Source organism: Polyodon spathula, chromosome 12, assembly GCF_017654505.1.
Source record: "Polyodon spathula isolate WHYD16114869_AA chromosome 12, ASM1765450v1, whole genome shotgun sequence".
NCBI lineage: Eukaryota > Metazoa > Chordata > Actinopteri > Acipenseriformes > Polyodontidae > Polyodon > Polyodon spathula.
The window spans coordinates 1,784,908-1,805,550 of record NC_054545.1 but is presented as its reverse complement, the minus strand read 5'-3'; the positions used below and the strand labels follow the sequence as shown (position 1 = coordinate 1,805,550).

The 20,643-nt window shown below is 49.2% G+C and overlaps 1 protein-coding gene across 1 annotated transcript; it reads right to left on the bottom strand.

The window, feature by feature from the left end:
- Positions 1-1,745: 1,745 nt before the first annotated feature.
- Positions 1,746-18,601, bottom strand: LOC121324423 (EH domain-containing protein 4-like). Its single transcript, XM_041266277.1, has 6 exons — positions 18,000-18,601; positions 15,717-15,893; positions 11,522-11,619; positions 7,233-7,645; positions 5,707-5,871; positions 1,746-4,866 (listed from the first exon to the last, which is right to left on the bottom strand). Exons 1-6 carry the CDS (start codon positions 18,227-18,229, stop codon positions 4,321-4,323), a joined length of 1,629 nt encoding a protein of 542 aa, XP_041122211.1. The 5' UTR covers positions 18,230-18,601; the 3' UTR covers positions 1,746-4,320.
- Between the last annotated feature and the right edge of the window lie 2,042 nt (positions 18,602-20,643).

Below are 20,643 nucleotides of genomic sequence, written 5' to 3'. Positions count from 1 at the left end.
CTCTCACCTGACATTTACAACCGCCCCGCCCGTCCCTCTCTCACCTGACATTTACAACCGCCCGCCCCTCCCTCTCTCACCTGACATTTACAACCCCCGCCCCTCCCTCTCTCACCTGACATTTACAACCCCCGCCCCTCCCTCTCTCACCTGACATTTACAACCGCCCCGCCCTCCCTCTCTCACCTGACATTTACAACCCCCGCCCCTCCCTCTCTCACCTGACATTTACAACCACGCCCCCTCCCTCTCTCACCTGACATTTACAACCGCCCCGCCCTCCCTCTCTCACCTGACATTTACAACCGCCCCGCCCGTCCCTCTCTCACCTGACATTTACAACCGCCCCGCCCTCCCTCTCTCACCTGACATTTACAACCGCCCCGCCCCTCCCTCTCTCACCTGACATTTACAACCACGCCCCCTCCCTCTCTCACCTGACATTTACAACCGCCCCCCCGTCCCTCTCTCACCTGACATTTACAACCACGCCCCCTCCCTCTCTCACCTGACATTTACAACCACCCCCCCTCCCTCTCTCACCTGACATTTACAACCCCCGCCCCTCCCTCTCTCACCTGACATTTACAACCGCCCCCCCCTCCCTCTCTCACCTGACATTTACAACCGCCCCGCCCCTCCCTCTCTCACCTGACATTTACAACCGCCCCCCCCTCCCTCTCTCACCTGACATTTACAACCCCCGCCCCTCCCTCTCTCACCTGACATTTACAACCACCCCGCCCCTCCCTCTCTCACCTGACATTTACAACCGCCCCGCCCCTCCCTCTCTCACCTGACATTTACAACCGCCCCCCCCTCCCTCTCTCACCTGACATTTACAACCGCCCCCCCCTCCCTCTCTCACCTGACATTTACAACCACGCCCCCTCCCTCTCTCACCTGACATTTACAACCCCCGCCCCTCCCTCTCTCACCTGACATTTACAACCGCCCCCCCCTCCCTCTCTCACCTGACATTTACAACCGCCCCCCCCTCCCTCTCTCACCTGACATTTACAACCGCCCCCCCCTCCCTCTCTCACCTGACATTTACAACCGCCCCGCCCTCCCTCTCTCACCTGACATTTACAACCGCCCCCCCCGTCCCTCTCTCACCTGACATTTACAACCACGCCCCCCGTCCCTCTCTCACCTGACATTTACAACCGCCCCGCCCGTCCCTCTCTCACCTGACATTTACAACCCCCGCCCCTCCCTCTCTCACCTGGCATCGCTCACTGCACGCAGCCTCAGGGTAAAGGTTGCAGGAAGCAGGCTCTGGCACTGCTGCAGCTGAGGAAGGAGTCGGAGCAACTTTTAAAACTCGCAGTCGATAGCAGTGCTGAATGAGCAACGACAGGGACTCAAAAATGAGTAGAGAAAACGAATGCAATAAAACACAGGAGAGCGAGGAGGCTTCTGTTTATTACAAGATTAAAACATAATGACATTAAAAACAAACATTCATTTAAAATACAGGATTCATTTTTGTTGTGGTTGTTTTTTATATAACAATATTATTTTTTTACATCTCAAATAGCTCCAGTCAGCAATTATAAAAGCACTAACAATGAATATATATCACATTCACTCGGCCAAGTTTGACAGATGAGTAACAGAAAACCACAGAAAAAAAGAAAGAACAAGTGAGTGTGATTATGAGTGGGAGAGACTGATAGAATACAGATTCTATTCAGAAATATATCCTTCGGAGTGAGCGATCGAGGGAGTTAAGAATAAAATCTGAACTAACAGGAGGTGTGCGGAGTCCTGGAGTTGACCGACACAAATTCACACAGACAAAGAATTCTTCAGGAACGCAACCCTGATGTGCCGTGCAGTTTGGGAATTAACTAGAACAGTGTGGAAAAGGAAGAGATTCAGAAATCAATATAAGCAGGAAAGTTTGGGATGCAGGATCTAGACAACAGTCCAGTACTAGTAACAGTAACCCACTACAACACAGTGTCCCTGACAGCAGCTTCCAACTAACCCTGCTGCTCTCCCCTCTGTGCACAAACTCCCCTTCAAACAGGCAGTGCTGCGAAAACACAAGCGAGAAGCAGGTTTCATTTACTTACAATATACATACATGCTTTTAACGAATTAATAAAACATTTCTCATTGTAAAAAATAAACTCACTTTATATATTATACCAACGTAAGCAATTACGGAGTGTGTGCTCTTGGGAGCAAACTGCTTTTAAATTATTATTTTATGAAGCAGAAGATGAAAACGCTTCAAATTTGTAACCATCTCCTCCCCACCCCAGCTGAACAGCAGCTAACAAGGAGCATGTAGCACACTGACATTTGAAAAGGAGCCATCTCTCAAGGGCATACAAGCCAGTGTCCTCGTATTTGTTCATTTCTCCATGCTGGTACGCACGTTATTTATTTTTAAAATCAGAAACTACATAATGATAAAGGGGCAGTGAAGAATTGTAAGAATAGCTGCAGCAACAGTTTGATGCCAGCAGGTGTCACTGTGTGCTATGAAAACTCTTATTATATCCTATTAATTTGATTTTGAGGCCATGGCTTTTGTATGTGTGCATTTGACAGAGATGTTAGACTAGCTCTGTAAGGGTTTGTTTCATTAGCATCACACCCATGCGGTCAGTGGGCCAGATCCTGGGTGTGGTAAACCGCGATGCCTAAACCCCTGAGGTATTTGAGACGCAGACTCTGACACGGACTGGACAGGCTACGGCAACGTCTACCCTACAGAAGCCAGTCATAAGGAACACACTCAATGCAGCGCAACAGCTACACCTGCTGGACCACAACTCTATCAGCACTTTACAAAGACAGAGAACAACTACTACAACTATCAAAACGTTTCGGTGTCCACTACAGAAAAAAAACGAATTTAAATAAAACAGGGCGCAAGATTAGTTTACTTACAAAAATGAACAATGCAGCCATGTTAGTGCGATAGCAGTACTGTGCAACGTGTGATGCGCTCTATGTAGTGTGTGTGTATATATATGTATATTACCTATACACACACTGAGAATGTGCAGAGTGAAACATTAAAAGCTACTTTGAGAGCGAGGTGAGACGAGCGGTCCCATTACATTCATGTCCCCACTTCCTCCCAAGCTTCGTGTTTATCCAGCTCCTGCTCAGCCATTCTTTTTTAGATCTTTTTCATGTTTTCTTGATGAGAAACTCTAGAACCATTGTGGACGAGCGGTCAGTGGCGATGATACTCCTGTTACAATAATGCAAGCTAACAAACACAGACAAAAGACTTCCCCTCAAAATGCCTGGGTCTTGAATTTATAACCCAGCTCCTTCCTTCCTTCTTATCATCTTCCAACAAATTATCATCTCCGACTGGAGCAGTTTGAGCCATTGCAGGTTTTGCCTGTGAGGCTGCTGCACTGTGCAGCCATGCTAACAGGCACATGGGTTAGACCTGGCACACACAGTGGATACACGATGCCACTGCTTTCATTTGACACATAAACCTGTCTGCTTGTAGTCTGAACACAAGCACCCCCAGACCGAAGAAACTTGCAAAACAAGGAGGTGTGGGAGTGAATATGCACGACTGTGCAACCAGCAGCACAGTGACAGCAACACTCACAACAGACTGGATTCAGACAGGCTCTTCTGAACTGCCCTGGGTTACTATATCACATTTTCACTTCAACACAAACACACAGGCTTATCTGCTGTCTAAGCAGAGCCCCCATGTGCACAACCTGCACGATTACAGGCTACTCAAAATACACAACAGTGTCTAAAATAAACTTCTATCCCCGCACACAGAAATTCACTATGGTTATAATACACATTGACCATAGGTTACCATGGGTAGAATATGCATTGACCATAGGTTACCATGGGTAGAATATGCATTGACCATAGGTTACCATGGTTATAATACACATTGACCATAGGTTACCATGGGTAGAATACGCATTGACCATAGGTTACCATGGTTATAATACACATTGACCATAGGTTACCATGGTTATAATACACATTGACCATAGGTTACCATGGGTAGAATATGCATTGACCATAGGTTACCATGGTTATAATACACATTGACCATAGGTTACCATGGGTAGAATATGCATTGACCATAGGTTACCATGGTTATAATACACATTGACCATAGGTTACCATGAGTAGAATACACATTGACCATAGGTTACCATGGTTTACCATGTGTTTTTTTATTTATTCTTTAGCATACCTCTAAAAGCTGGGATGGCAAAAAAAAAAAATCAAGTTATCTTTAAAAAATATACACAGTGAATGTGTTGCTTTTAAAAGTGCGGCCCCTGGTGCCCTACTCTCCTACTCTGCGTGCAGGGCATCGCTATGGTGCTTCCTGTGGGCGGGGGGCAGCAGGTGGGCAGGCAGCTCATTGGGCAGCTCGAAGCCTTCCAGCTTGATCTTGATGAGGTGCTGCGCCAGGGCGAACTCCTCGTCGTCCAGCATGCCATCCCTGTCGCAGTCAGACAGCTTCCAGATCTTGCCCAGGACGGAGTTGGGCAGCTTGGATGACACCAGCTCTTTCTTGGCGTTGGCTCCGGAGATGCGCCCATTGATGGGGGACAGGCTGTAGAAGACCTCGTCGTACTTGGGCTTGTCCCGCGCCACGATCCAGTCCTCTGTGTCGGCCCCCTCTCCGACCCCCTCCCCGTAGCCGTGCCCGAAGGGCCCCTCCTGAGAGCCCTGGAAGGCTCCTCCGCTCACCATCCGCGCAGGCATGGCGCTCTCCTCCTCGCGGATCAGCGTCATCAGCTCCGCGATCCTGGTCGCCAGCATCTTGTCCACGGACTCGATGAGCTTCGGCTTCATTGGCGGGAACTTGCTGAAGTCGTAGTGCTGCAGCTGCTCCTGCGAGACAAAATCATCACAGGGGTGGAAACAACGCTCAAACTGCACAGCAGTGTCACCCATTCCAGGCTTTACTACCAGCTTGATTAGCCACAGTGTACAGGTGTGTCAAACTCCTAGTAAAACCAGGAAAGGATCAAACTACCGTGCAACGGGAGTCTTATTTCCATCTCTGCATTATTCAGAAATTCACTGACAAACTAGACACTAACCTAAAAACTACAGTAAAACACAAAGTACACGCAACAATACACTGCAAACTACACTGCATTAAATGAGACTGACTTAAACGGAGGGGATGGTATTTGGTGTGTTCAGTGTGTAGGGAGGAGGGGATGGTATTTGGTGTGTAGTTCAGTGTGTAGGGAGCAGGTCTGTCTCCACCCCAGGTGAGATGAGGGGGTCATTTTGCAGTGGATGTTGTGTGTGTCTATATCCTGAACCCCTCTCTCTGTGGGTGAGTTGTTAGTGTGTGTGTGTGTGTGTGTCTGTGCATGCGTTGGCAGTGTGTGTGTTCAGTGTCTGTGCACAGTGTCTGTGTGTGTTGCAATGTGTCTGTGCAGTGTATTTTACCTGTATCCTGGTAAAGGGAGGGAAGTCCCCTGGTGAGATGCGGTGCTCTCTGCAGTGTGTCTGTGTGCAGTGTCTGTGCACAGTGCCTGTGTGTGTTGCAGTGTGTCTGTGTGCAGTGTCTGTGTGTGTCTGTGCACAGTGCCTGTGTGTGTTGCAGTGTGTCTGTGTGCAGTGTCTGTGTGTGTCTGTGTTGCAGTGTGTCTGTGTGTGTCTGTGCACAGTGCCTGTCTGTGTGCAGTGTCTGTGCGCAGTGCCTGTGTGTTTTACCTGCATCCTGACGACGGGAGGGAAGTCTCCCGGTGAGATGTGATGCTCTCTCTGCAGGGCGGTGTAGATCTCAGGCAGTTTGCTGATCAGCTCCTTCTTCTTGGAGTCCTTCCCGAACATGGCCGGCATCTCCTTCTTCAAGTGGCTGATGATGTAAGCGTGGACCTGCCACATGGGAGCAGTGTGTTTAGAGACAGTGCGTTTAAAACAACACCAGGACAGAAATGAGAGTGGCACCGAGTAGCAGTTTCAGCCATTCCAGCTATGAGCTTGGTGAGCCACAGTGTATCGTTAACAAGTTCAGGTGTGTCTTATTAAACACATAGCCAAACCAGGAACGGATCAAACTGCTGTGCAATATTTCCACCCCTGGAGCAGCGTGTATCTGATGACAGTGGCAGACAACAACCTGTACAAATGTATGAAGCACACTGTACAAATCATCGCTCTTGCAGCAGGACTTGCTTTATATTTGAGAGTGCGGTTTCGGAAACTTTCGGCTCTGAAACACAAACCCTGGGGGCTGTGAGGGAGCCTGCAACCAACACACTCCCACCCCTTCCAGCCACTGAGGATAGCAAAGACAAGGAAACAGAGCGAGGGACAGAGGAAGGAAGGACTTCTCTCACGCTTTCCCATTCCTTCATGTTTTTCTTTTAATATAAACAGCTGCCAGGGCTTCAGACGACCTTAAATACCTGAACGGTTTAGAAAAACACTGGGAATTAGAAAGTATTAATAATAACAACACAAAGTGAATGGCACGGCCACAGATTCCCATATCCCTTCTTTAGGATCTCCCTTGTTTAAGATACAGTATCTGCTACAGCAGTGGAGCAGCGACTGGCAACGGCACAAGTAAACATGACAGTCAAACAACAAGAGCTTTCGAGGGGTCCAGCTTCAGGTTACAACGAAGACAGGGTGCAAACCAAGACGACAAACAGGAAGCTCCTCCCGGGAACGCTGAGCCAGTCCAGTAACTGGCAGGATCTGCAGTGATGCGAGCGAGCAGCCGGGCACGGGGAGTGTTCGGCAGGAAGGAACGCAGAGCACATTTACTTCCTTTCCCTCTTGCCTGGCTGATGGAAACTCACTCCGGAAGAGATAAGCCAGGCCTGGCTCACAGCTGAGAGCATTTGTGCTTGCTTATGAACACCACAAACTACCAATAAAGGTGGCGGCACTGTTAAAAATAAACCAGCACTGTCGTGCTTACCTGGTCTGCTTCCAATATTTGTTTAGCTTCTCTGAGCAATGTTGTCAATTGTTTATTTTATTTTGTTCCATTCTGTTCACTTTCAGAATTAAACAGCGCAGGAATACTCATGTGTACATCAGCCAAAGAAACCTGCTATCAAAACCTTACTGAGTTACTGTGCATACACAAGGGCACATGTAACTGGTACAGTGGAACATTACAATTTGATAAGAACATCTCATCTCCTCCATACAGTAGCTACATCCGTACTGTGAAACTTTAGACATTCTTTCAAACATCTTTCCCGTCTCCCCTCCCCTCGTACCTTGGCGAGCCGTGCTCTCTTGATGAGGTCGTTGAGTTTGCGCAGGGCTGCGTTGCGTGGGAGGCTCTGGATGTCTTTGAACAGGTCCTGGGCCTCAGCCTCGAAGAGCTTGCGGTTCTCCGTGTTCTGCAGGGGTTTGGACCAGAAGGAGCCCAGGTACACGCGCGCCACCTCTGGGGTGTTGATCACCTTGCCCAGTGACCACATGAGGGCGCCGTACACCCGCATCAGCTGCTGCGTGTCCACCTGGTCGGCCTTGTTGAGCACCACGCGGATCTTGTCGTCCTGGCCGCGGAACGCGCGGATGGCCTCCGAGAACTCGTCCGAGATGTCCAGCTTGTGGGCGTCGAAGAGCAGGATGATGCGATCCACCCGCTCCCCGAACCACTGCAGCACCTGGGCGAAGTCATAGCCTGCAGGGGGCCGAGCAAACATGCAGAGTGAGGGCGTGATCACTGAACCAAGCACACACTATATATAACAGAGTGAGGGCGTGATCACTGAACCAAGCACACACTATATATAACAGAGTGAGGGCGTGATCACTGAACCAAGCACACACTATATATAACAGAGTGAGGGCGTGATCACTGAACCAAGCACACACTATATATAACAGAGTGAGGGCGTGATCACTGAACCAAGCACACACTATATATAACAGAGTGAGGGCGTGATCACTGAACCAAGCACACACTATATATAACAGAGTGAGGGCGTGATCACTGAACCAAGCACACACTATATATAACAGAGTGAGGGCGTGATCACTGAACCAAGCACACACTATATATAACAGAGTGAGGGCGTGATCACTGAACCAAGCACACACTATATATAACAGAGTGAGGGCGTGATCACTGAACCAAGCACACACTATATATAACAGAGTGAGGGCGTGATCACTGAACCAAGCACACACTATATATAACAGAGTGAGGGCGTGATCACTGAACCAAGCACACACTATATATAACAGAGTGAGGGCGTGATCACTGAACCAAGCACACACTATATATAACAGAGTGAGGGCGTGATCACTGAACCAAGCACACACTATATATAACAGAGTGAGGGCGTGATCACTGAACCAAGCACACACTATATATAACAGAGTGAGGGCGTGATCACTGAACCAAGCACACACTATATATAACAGAGTGAGGGCGTGATCACTGAACCAAGCACACACTATATATAACAGAGTGAGGGCGTGATCACTGAACCAAGCACACACTATATATAACAGAGTGAGGGCGTGATCACTGAACCAAGCACACACTATATATAACAGAGTGAGGGCGTGATCACTGAACCAAGCACACACTATATATAACAGAGTGAGGGCGTGATCACTGAACCAAGCACACACTATATATAACAGAGTGAGGGCGTGATCACTGAACCAAGCACACACTATATATAACAGAGTGAGGGCGTGATCACTGAACCAAGCACACACTATATATAACAGAGTGAGGGCGTGATCACTGAACCAAGCACACACTATATATAACAGAGTGAGGGCGTGATCACTGAACCAAGCACACACTATATATAACAGAGTGAGGGCGTGATCACTGAACCAAGCACACACTATATATAACAGAGTGAGGGCGTGATCACTGAACCAAGCACACACTATATATAACAGAGTGAGGGCGTGATCACTGAACCAAGCACACACTATATATAACAGAGTGAGGGCGTGATCACTGAACCAAGCACACACTATATATAACAGAGTGAGGGCGTGATCACTGAACCAAGCACACACTATATATAACAGAGTGAGGGCGTGATCACTGAACCAAGCACACACTATATATAACAGAGTGAGGGCGTGATCACTGAACCAAGCACACACTATATATAACAGAGTGAGGGCGTGATCACTGAACCAAGCACACACTATATATAACAGAGTGAGGGCGTGATCACTGAACCAAGCACACACTATATATAACAGAGTGAGGGCGTGATCACTGAACCAAGCACACACTATATATAACAGAGTGAGGGCGTGATCACTGAACCAAGCACACACACACTGCAGTATCCTGGTGACTATTCATTGGGTTACTGGCACTTCAAACCAAAAGGACAGCCCAACCTGCAAGCCCAAACACTGAAACTTGTTAATCAAATGCCTCGTGTTTGTGAGGCTGTTATTAAGGCAAAGGGTGGTTATTTTGAGGAATCCAAAGATTTAGAGACAATTTACAATTTTCTTGAACATTGCTTTGATACTCCTTATGTTTTGTATATTGTAACCTGTGTTTTCATTTTCAAGTACTTACAGAAACTTATACAAAGTAAAACATTGTCAATTATGAAAAAAACTAGTTTCCAGCAAGTTTACTCAGTTTTGACTGGTACTGTATATTTTATTGGACTTAAAAAAAAAAATCTGATAAAAGTTTGTAAGTATGAAAAACTACACAGAGCCCAAAAGTTCATTCTTCATCCTTACGCACAATACAATAACAGCAAGTCTTTGTTGAGGCTGCCTGGAAGGAGCCCAGTTTCACCAGCTGCATGCTTCCCCTCGTTTCAATTTCTTAATATTTGTGTGGTTTTGCTGAGACCTTGTCTGAAAGAGGAACTGAACCAGTTGTTTTATATATAAAGACTCACATCGAAACCTGTGTCAAAATAATAAAGTTTCTTTTTAGATGTCCTGTGTGTCCTATATATATAAATAAACATTGTGTGTAGGGTGTGTGTTATTGTATATCATATGTAGACTGGGCTAAGCTGACTCAGATGCTCAAACTGTGCAAAATGAGATCCTGCACATGACATAAACTTTTCTAAGTGTATTGGACGTTTGACAAACCCTTAGGATTTCTTACATGATTTATAATATTTACCACAAGCCTGTGCCTTACTGTACTGTCTGAAGTTATGAACGATGTTTCCCATGAAGCTCTTCTTCACGGATTGTGGATAAAAACACCAACCTCGCGTCAGAAAGGCAGGAGTCTGCCGCTTCAGTACCAACACTCAGACACTGTGTAACTGCTGGAATGGAATCTCACATTATCACAGCGATGAAACACACAGCCTGTGACAGCAGGGGACAAGGCTTTCTCCAAGGCTACCTGCACCTGGAAATATACTTCCACGCTGCAAACTATAAAAAGGGAACCACAAATCAGACTGCCTTTCATTGCACTGTAACTGCACACTTCCGAAATGTTTCCGGGAGGCCTTGTACACTGAAGGAGGCCCTGGACGAGATGCTGGTCTGCTCTCGATTCTCATGGTTTTATCTTTAATGTGATATTATGCAGTTGGAATTGCTGCTGTAGTTTAGAAGTGGCTTCCAATGTTTAATTAATTTATAAAAGTTCATGTCTCTGATAGTTTATGCTGCCAAAACTCACATTGTACAAAGTCTTTGTTTCAAGACAAACGCTCCCTAAAGAATGACATCATCACAAGAGTAGTTATTAGGGTCATTCCAAGGTAAACACTTTCAATTGAATCATTTCTTTCCTCATCCCAGAACCAGCTCAGAGAGAGTCCAGATAAATGAGATAAACTGCGAGTGTCCGTCTCATTTAATTGAGCGAGACGTTTTTAATAAAGCTGCAAAACCCAGTACATGCTGCCTAGGGTTATACTGAGTGCATTACTTCTGAATCTGGTTATTCAAAATTGGGAAATACTTCCAAAGGAATATTATAGAAGCCTCATCAGCAGCAAGGATTTTGCAATGATCTTCTGACTGTAGCTAAGTCCATGCTATTGCTGACCCAAACATCCGTGCTATGCACTGTCCCTTGCAATACTGTGATTAGTACTTTGCTAAATTTGATTCTGGCCAGGGTTTCTTTATCATGTTTTCAGCCAGCTTGTGCATTTCAGTGCTTGAGTGTGTGCGTGCGTGTGTGTGCGTGCGTGCGTGCGTGTGAGTCAGTCACAGTAGTTAGTTCAATACATCAAATCAGAAAGAAATGAAGTGAAAGAGCAGAGCTCAGAGTCAGCAGCAACAGAATTCCTGCTGGAGGAAACGTGTTCACTGAGGGGTTGTATTAGTGGCTCTGCAGACCCACCTCACTGTTGGGTTGTATTAGTGGCTCTGCAGACCCACCTCACTGAGGGGTTGTATTAGTGGCTCTGCAGACCCACCTCACTGTTGGGTTGTATTAGTGGCTCTGCAGACCCACCTCACTGTTGGGTTGTATTAGTGGCTCTGCAGACCCACCTCACTGTTGGGTTGTATTAGTGGCTCTGCAGACCCACCTCACTGTTGGGTTGTATTAGTGGCTCTGCAGACCCACCTCGACTGATGCGCTGCTTCTCTCCAGACAGGATCCCGGGGGTGTCAATCACGCTGATACTCTGCAGCACCTGGTTGGGCATCTGGGAGCAGACAAACCTGCAGAGAGGAGCAGAGCGAGAGGGTTAGAGGGGCAGAGAGAATGACACTGACAAGAAAAGGTTGACAGAACACAAATGAAACTGGATGTTTTAGTTGTGTGTGAATACTAAAGCAGTATGTAATAGATCTACAGGGCAGTGTGTGGGCTGCATCAACAATCGCAGCTCTTACACAGACCTCTGCTTTCAGCCTGTCCGCTCCCCGCTACACCTACCGATACTCCCCCACACACACAGACCTCTGCTTTCAGCCTGTCCGCTCCCCGCTACACCTACCGATACTCCCCCACACACACAGACCTCTGCTTTCAGCCTGTCCCCTCCCCGCTACACCTACCGATACTCCCCCACACACACAGACCTCTGCTTTCAGCCTGTCCCCTCCCCGCTACACCTACCGATACTCCCCCACACACACAGACCTCTGCTTTCAGCCTGTCCCCTCCCCGCTACACCTACCGATACTCCCCCACACACACAGACCTCTGCTTTCAGCCTGTCCCCTCCCCGCTACACCTACCGATACTCCCCCACACACACAGACCTCTGCTTTCAGCCTGTCCCCTCCCCGCTACACCTACCGATACTCCCCCACACACACAGACCTCTGCTTTCAGCCTGTCCCCTCCCCGCTACACCTACCGATACTCCCCCACACACACAGACCTCTGCTTTCAGCCTGTCCGCTCCCCGCTACACCTACCGATACTCCCCCACACACACAGACCTCTGCTTTCAGCCTGTCCGCTCCCCGCTACACCTACCGATACTCCCCCACACACACAGACCTCTGCTTTCAGCCTGTCCGCTCCCCGCTACACCTACCGATACTCCCCCACACACACAGACCTCTGCTTTCAGCCTGTCCCCTCCCCGCTACACCTACCGATACCCCCCACACACACAGACCTCTGCTTTCAGCCTGTCCCCTCCCCGCTACACCTACCGATACTCCCCCACACACACAGACCTCTGCTTTCAGCCTGTCCCCTCCCCGCTACACCTACCGATACTCCCCCCCACACACACAGACCTCTGCTTTCAGCCTGTCCCCTCCCCGCTACACCTACCGATACTCCCCCACACACACAGACCTCTGCTTTCAGCCTGTCCCCTCCCCGCTACACCTACCGATACTCCCCCACACACACAGACCTCTGCTTTCAGCCTGTCCCCTCCCCGCTACACCTACCGATACTCCCCCACACACACAGACCTCTGCTTTCACACCTACCGATACTCCCCCACACACACAGACCTCTGCTTTCAGCCTGTCCCCTCCCCGCTACACCTACCGATACTCACCACAGACCTCTGCTTTCAGCCTGTCCCCTCCCCGCTACACCTACCGATACTCCCCCACACACACAGACCTCTGCTTTCAGCCTGTCCGCTCCCCGCTACACCTACCGATACTCCCCCACACACACAGACCTCTGCTTTCAGCCTGTCCGCTCCCCGCCTCTGCTTTCACACCTACCGATACTCCCCCACACACACAGACCTCTGCTTTCAGCCTGTCCCCTCCCCGCTACACCTACCGATACTCCCCCACACACACAGACCTCTGCTTTCAGCCTGTCCCCTCCCCGCTACACCTACCGATACTCCCCCACACACACAGACCTCTGCTTTCAGCCTGTCCGCTCCCCGCTACACCTACCGATACTCCCCCACACACACAGACCTCTGCTTTCAGCCTGTCCCCTCCCCGCTACACCTACCGATACTCCCCCACACACACAGACCTCTGCTTTCAGCCTGTCCGCTCCCCGCTACACCTACCGATACTCCCCCACACACACAGACCTCTGCTTTCAGCCTGTCCGCTCCCCGCTACCCTACCGCTACACCTCTGCCGATACTCCCCCCACACACACAGACCTCTGCTTTCAGCCTGTCCCCTCCCCGCTACACCTACCGATACTCCCCCACACACACAGACCTCTGCTTTCAGCCTGTCCCCTCCCCGCTACACCTACCGATACTCCCCCACACACACAGACCTCTGCTTTCAGCCTGTCCGCTCCCCGCTACACCTACCGATACTCCCCCACACACACAGACCTCTGCTTTCAGCCTGTCCCCCCGCTACACCTACCGATACTCCCCCACACACACACACAGACCTCTGCTTTCAGCCTGTCCCCTCCCCGCTACACTCCGATTCTCCCCCACACACACAGACCTCTTCTCTTTCCAATGTCCTCCATCCCTCCCTCCCTCCCTCCCTCCCTCCCTCCATCCATCCTCCCCCCTCCCTCCCTCTCCTCCTCTCAACACAGCTTCCTCTTTCTGGTCTGTTCTTCCTGCCACACATCCTCTACACGTCTGTGGAGAAATGTATTTTGCTGTAGAAATCAACCTGATGCATGCACAGACAGTGCCTTCTTCATAAGGCCTCCCTCTGTACTGCAGAATTGGTTATAAGGCAGCATTGTCCCTGCTCCTGTTTGCCAAAACAGTGGCACTTTCATACTTCTGTAAGGCAGAACACAAACAACATGATCTTGTAACTGTGTCTTGCATTGTATATTACCCCCACCATCAAAAATATAGCAACATAAAAGTTTGGGAAGGAGAAGAGCCCGCTCAGCTTACTAGCACAGCGCTTGCTCCTACGAACGCAATCGAACTCAAATGGACAGATCTACGTGCTTCTTTAAATGCTCCCCGTGTTTCACACAATACAGCCTGCCAGGGTGTGTGTGTTAATTATCAGGACAGTTTATTAATCAGAGCGTTAAATTAATTAATTGACAAATCTGATCAATCCGGTCACGCAGCAAGACCACTTATCCACTTTGTGGTAAAACTTGGCGACAGCAGCCTGTACCTCAAGTTATCAAGAGTGTCAGAACCTCAAAGAGTTTGAGGGTGTGGAATCATTTATAAACAAGAACCTGAGGATTGTTTTTTATCTAGTGATGTCCGAGCTTGCCAGAGTATCTGCGTCAATCCTGATTCCAAACCCTTTTCCTTTTAATATAAATACAATCAACTCCCTGAACTGAGTTCAGAGCTTAGAGACAGACAGAGTGAGCGCTCTGCACAGGGTCACAGAGGAGAGGGGGAGGGGGAGGGAGAGGGGGGGGGAGTTGTTTATTTATTTACCAGTGTTCTGTTTTATGTTCCTCCCTCTATTGAATTACTCCACTTCATGATTTACTTTTTATGTTGATGTTCACAATGTTTATGTCGTGTTCATATTATATTCTGTACTTTGAATTGCTTTGCCAATACTACCAAGGTTGTCATGCCAATAAAGCACCTTTGAATTTGGATTGAAAAGAGGAGAGTGAGAGTGAGAGAGAGAGAGAGAGTGACACACACACACAGGAGACAGAGACAGGCTACTCCTTTTCCTGCTCCTCAAAGGAAGCGGTTGGATCCCGGTGTTCAAGACAATCTCTCCTGAGAGCAGGCACAGTGAGGGAGACTGGGAACACTGGTGATACTGGGGACAGCTGGGCGACAGACACAAGCTATGCAAATCCTGCCTTCCCTCCAAACCCACCCCAGCCTGACTCCATTCAATTGATGTAAACAGCATTGAACACAGTACCTGTTTAAATTATTAAGATGAGTGTTTGTACATCGGGGTTAAAATTAACATCCAACAGTCTCATCCACGACTATTAAACATGCTTAGAATACATAGTCATGCAGAAAATAACGATTCCCACTAGAAGAGGCGTGCTAAGGAGTCTCCGTTTAGCAGGACTGCATACTCTACCACTGCAGTGTTTTACAGTTAAGTATGAGCTGTGAAAGATGATTTAGTTAGAAGTTTGTGTTGGTATTAGTGCATTACATCCAACAGTGCATGCAAGACTAGTGCAAGACGATGTAAAAACACAAGGCAGAGTCCAATCTGATTGATTTAGACACCACAGTAATTAAGATCCAAACGCTCCTCGCTGCTCAGTGGCTTTCTCTTTCCTGAAAACTTGCCATAAACGCTGGGGCGTGGGGTGCGCAAACACAGCTCCCAAGTGAAGGTAAGGAAGGCGTGTTTCTATTGTGATGGGAATGCAGAGCCTTGCATTGCCTGCCTGTCTGTCCAGAGCACTGCTATGGATCGCGCCACCCTACCTGTTAAGGAAGGCGTTCCCGAAGGAGTTGAGTTTCCGGAAGGGTTTGTTTGGATCGACAACCAGGGCATTTCCGGGAATGATGCCCTCGGTCTCCCCGTGCATCACCGCGATGAAGGAGTCTGTCGTGGGCTCGGGACCGATCCGCATCCCAGGGAAATCCTGCTCCAGGAGGTACCTTCAACCAGAGAGAGAGGGAGAGGGGGAGAGGGGGAGGGACACACAGGATCAGACAGTGAGACACATAGGAATACAGACTACGTGTTTTAAGGACCCGCAGACACCCTGTGTACAGTCCTGCTCCAGACACACAGATCAGAGACACAGAGACACACAGACAGGGCAGTTCTCAGAAAACCCTGCAGCAGTAAAGAGTTAACTGCTGCATCTTCTGCAGCCCTGGGGCAGGTCAGGGATTTAAACAAGGATGCAGGGGACGATAGCAAGTGTTATTAATGGCAGTAAACAATCAGACAGTGGCACTGGTGCCAGACCAAGACAATGAAAACACTAGCTTCCTATCCCACAGCCCTCCCTCCGGAGCCCAGCGACAGCAGTGGCCTGCAGATCAAAAGGACTGACGGACACAGTCCTGTCACCCAGCCAGAGGGGCTGATGAACAAGCAGAGATAAGCACAGGAAAAGCCCTGCCACTTACTCAGTACTTCTCGATATGCAGCTTCACAAGTGATCTGTGATTGACTGATGAGAAACAACAAGAACTGGTCGTACTGGAAGAACATACTGTAGCATGACTGACTTCAAAACACAGGAATAGAAATATGACTTAAACTTGATACCCATACACTGGGGCTAATCAAGCAGGCAGTACCACCTGGAGTGGGTCACAATGCTATGCAATAGCAGCCTTATTCCCACCCCTGTAAAGCAGCCGACGGGATTCTTCTGTTTTGTTTATTCTTGAATTCAAGGATCCTATTTTTCATGATCGAAACAGGAGTGAATCTTACCAGCAGCATCCTAAAACATGGCTCACACCCCTCCTGATTACAGCAGACCTCTCTGCACTGCATGTGGCTCATTTGGGTTCTTTTCAGAACTCTCCAAGCACTGTCGATTGCTGCATAGCGGAGCTGCAAGCACGGTTATTTTTGGCACACTCTCTCCAGGAGTATTAGAGGAGACTTCTGCCTAACTAAACGTGTTGCACCCATCAAGTCTCCTCTAGAGCAGCTTGGGCCAGCGATAGAGAGCGAATACTGGGAGAGACAGCGGCCAGCTCAGTCATGAAACACAGGCAATGATTCAGCTTAGTACACGACAGCGAAACGTTTAAACTGAGACAGACTCAGCGGGACACCTGACCTCCCTGTGACAGCCTGGAGGTGTGAGATTTCACTCAATTTCTCACACCTCGACCAACACTAAGCTTGGATTATGTTACCATTAGGAAGTAAAAGAGCCGTGCAATTAGGGCCTCCGTGAGAAGCTCTTTTAAGAGAGTTTCAGGCACAGCAGGTTTGGGATTGAGACTCCCATTGCACAGCAGTGTGATCCATTCCTGGTTTTACTAGGAGTTTAATAAGACATCCTGAGCTTGTTCCCTATAAACAACTGTTCTGTTAGATTCTCTTTGCCCAACCTCTGTGCCTAGCACCCTATATCACACACATGCATTCCCCAACAGGACTCGTATCAGATTACTGCACGTTATAAACACAGAGGCTTATTGTAGTGCTCTGCAGCCCTGCCCACGCTGCACAGACAGGAATTACAAACAGAGTCGAGTTCATATTTCCAGTTCAAAATCTACTGCCATAGAGAAAATACTAAAATAAACCAAAATCCAACGACAAACGTTTTAATCACAAGTCTTTTTCAACGTCTTCCAACGAGCTAAAGATCTCTTGTCAATTTTTACCGTTGAATTTCAGTTTGTTTTAGTGGAGGGAATGTTTGTGGCAGCGGTGAAATCAGCACTGGCACGGGAGACGTGTAACTCAACTGTGCATTGTTACTATAAACTATACTTGTGCGTGTGCGTGTGCGTGTGCACGACGCGTTTCTCTGTTACTGACTCGTCACACACGACAAATGCTGCTCTGTTACCGATTTAAAGACACTGTTCGGCGTTACTGAAAGCAGCTTGTTTACACGACAAACAACACGTTGTTTATTTGCTCGGAAGCAGTGCTGTGAAGCACTGTTGTAACTACCGTGTTCAAGGACCGGGTACGGCGGTCGCAGCTGCACGGTGAAGCTCAAAACGCCGCTGCGTGGAGGGTGCTGTACTTATTAAAGCCTGTGCAAACGCTGCTCTCACCGGATGAACGTAGTTTTTCCCGTGGAGTACTGTCCGACAAGCAGCACCATCGGCTTGTTGTTAAAATCCGCCGGCTCCAGGGCTGGCGAGTGGAAATCGTGGAACAGGTAGGTTTGCTCCAGCGGCAGCAGCTTCTTCATGTAGACGGACTGCAGCCCCTCCGTGACCGTCTGAAACATCTCGCCCTCCGCGTTCCTGCCGCCGTGCTCCCTGCTAACCCAGCTGAACATGGCGATGCCCGGAATAATATCGTTGTCTTCTTGACTGATTCCGATATTCAAACCCCCACGCCGTGATGTGCGAGTGTGCTTGTTTGTAAGTTTTAACGCTCGTCAAGTCGCCCGTATCGCCCCCCCCTCTCTCTCTCTCTCTGTGTCTCTTCACTGCCGGCCGAGCAACTTCCAGCTCACCTGCCGCGGCCCCGCCCCAGCAAGACCTGACACGTCATGCTGCTGCTTCATTATTCATGAGGGTGGATTTAAACATTCGTCATGGAACTGCTTTACATTAAAACAAACAAGCGTTCACCAGAGCCGACTCGAGCAGATTCGGTATAGTTTATTTAACGGGGCACTGCACACCGCGTGGCAGTCGTTATTATTATCGCACGGCGCCCGCACCTCATTAATAATTCATGAGACGCGCCCCGGTTTGTTCGGTGTTGCCCCGCCCCCTTGTCAGAACTCGGCGTGCTGGTGATACGCGGTGTGCGAAAGCATGGTATGCAAATAGAGGCGTGACGTTATAGAAAGCTAACAAACACGATGAAAGCTCGCAGGGAGAAGATGTTCTCCGCGCTGCATTGGGAATCGGAGCTAACGTGGCAGCCGTGGTTACTGCTGACAGAGCGATAGGAGGAGAGCCATTGGGGGCGTTCACGGAGACACGCTTATAAGTTCATTGGCTAAATTGGTCAGATTCTGCACAGAATCTGCGCAGAATGATCTCCCTGAACGCACCCACCCTCTCACCGCCGCAGGGTTTGTTCAATTCACCAAAACTCCGCTTCCCTGCCCTGCTGCGCAGTGACGCGATGTGGAAGCCAAATTTAAGCGGGCGTGGCGCCGTTAGTAAGTATTCAGCTCGCGGGACAACTCCAGATTTGTGCTGCGTGAAGTGAAAACATCCACCTAAAAAAAAGAGCAGGCGCACCCCTCCGCCGCTGCTGCTGCAGCCCCACGTCCTTCCCGCAGAGGCCGCTGCTGCTGCAGCCCCACGTCCTTCCCGCAGAGGCAGCTGCTGCTGCGGCCCCACGTCCTTCCCGCAGAGGCCGCTGCTGCTGCGGCCCCACGTCCTTCCCGCAGAGGCAGCTGCTGCTGCGGCCCCACGTCCTTCCCGCAGAGGCAGCTGCTGCTGCGGCCCCACGTCCTTCCCGCAGAGGCCTGCTGCTGCTCCTTCCCGCAGAGGCCTGCTGCTGCGGCCCCACGTCCTTCCCGCAGAGGCCTGCTGCTGCTGCAGGCCCCACGTCCTTCCCGCAGAGGCAGCTGCTGCTGCGCCCCACGTCCTTCCCGCCCCACGTCCTTCCCGCAGAGGCCGCTGCTGCTGCGGCCCCACGTCCTTCCCGCAGAGGCAGCTGCTGCTGCGGCCCCACGTCCTTCCTGCAGAGGCCGCTGCTGTTCAAGAAAAAAAGGAGCTGTTGGTAGTTTGGTGCAAAATCAAAAGTAACCATCATTAGTACGATTTTTCCCCCAAAAATAAAAATACAAGCTCTTAAATAATGCATGTAGGAGCGGTCTATTCGAGGTTTGATTACATCATTGGGTGATGCGCCAATATAGTCTGTTCAAAATACCCTCCTAACAATCTTTTAACGGCAGTTAACCATATTGACCATAGCAAAAGCACGGCAAAGTGTAATAACGCATGGCAGAGCAGAGGTAGGCATGGTGAAGCCTAGAGCAGTATGGTAAAGCATATTGAAAAAGCACGGCAAGCCAAGGTAAACTGTGGGAACATGGGTAAAGCAGGGGGACCCCTAGACGGATCAGAACGCAGGGGGGAGGCTAGGTGTCATTATCAGGGACCCCCAAGTGAAGTCTGACCACAGGCTGGGAGCCTGTTATGTAAAGCATTTCTAACACGATCATGTGCTCCGAGTTGAAATGGTTTTCCACATGGTTTTCATTAGCAGCCCATCTATCTCCTGGTTTTTCAAGAACCTGATTAGAATGATGACTCAGGTCCTGAATCTGCCTGATCTAATTGAGCTGCGTTTCCCTGGTGAGGCGTGCTCTGTCTTGTCATGTGGATTGAAATGTGCTGCTGTTCAATCTCAATCTGCAGATTCTCCTGACCAGTACATTGAAATAATGAAACTGCAGGTCCTGCTTGAGGCTCTGTGATACAGGTGACTGCTTAATATGTGAAGGATGCAAGGAAATGCATGCACATGAATTAGGGAGTGGTTAACAAGTAGAAAACACAGTGTACTGATTAGAGGAGAAACCTCAGAATGGAGTGTGGTAACCAGTGGAGTACCACAAGGATCAGTATTAGGTCCTCTGCTATTCCTAATCTACATTAATGATTTCGATTCTGGTATAGTAAGCAAACTTGTTCAATTTGCAGACGACACAAAAATAGGAGGAGTGGCAAACACTGTTCCAGCAGCAAAGGTCATTCAAAATGAGCTAGACAAGAGTCA

Coding starts and splice junctions, on each gene's coding strand:
- LOC121324423 (XM_041266277.1), bottom strand. CDS start 18,229: ATGTTCAGCTGGGTTAGCAGGGAGCACGGCGGCAGGAACGCGGAGGGC. Junction 11,620..15,716: donor GGGAACGCCTTCCTTAACAG/GTAGGGTGGCGC, acceptor TCCTCTCTGCAG/GTTTGTCTGCTCCCAGATGC. Junction 7,646..11,521: donor GAAGCAGCGCATCAGTCGAG/GTGGGTCTGCAG, acceptor GGCCCCCTGCAG/GCTATGACTTCGCCCAGGTG.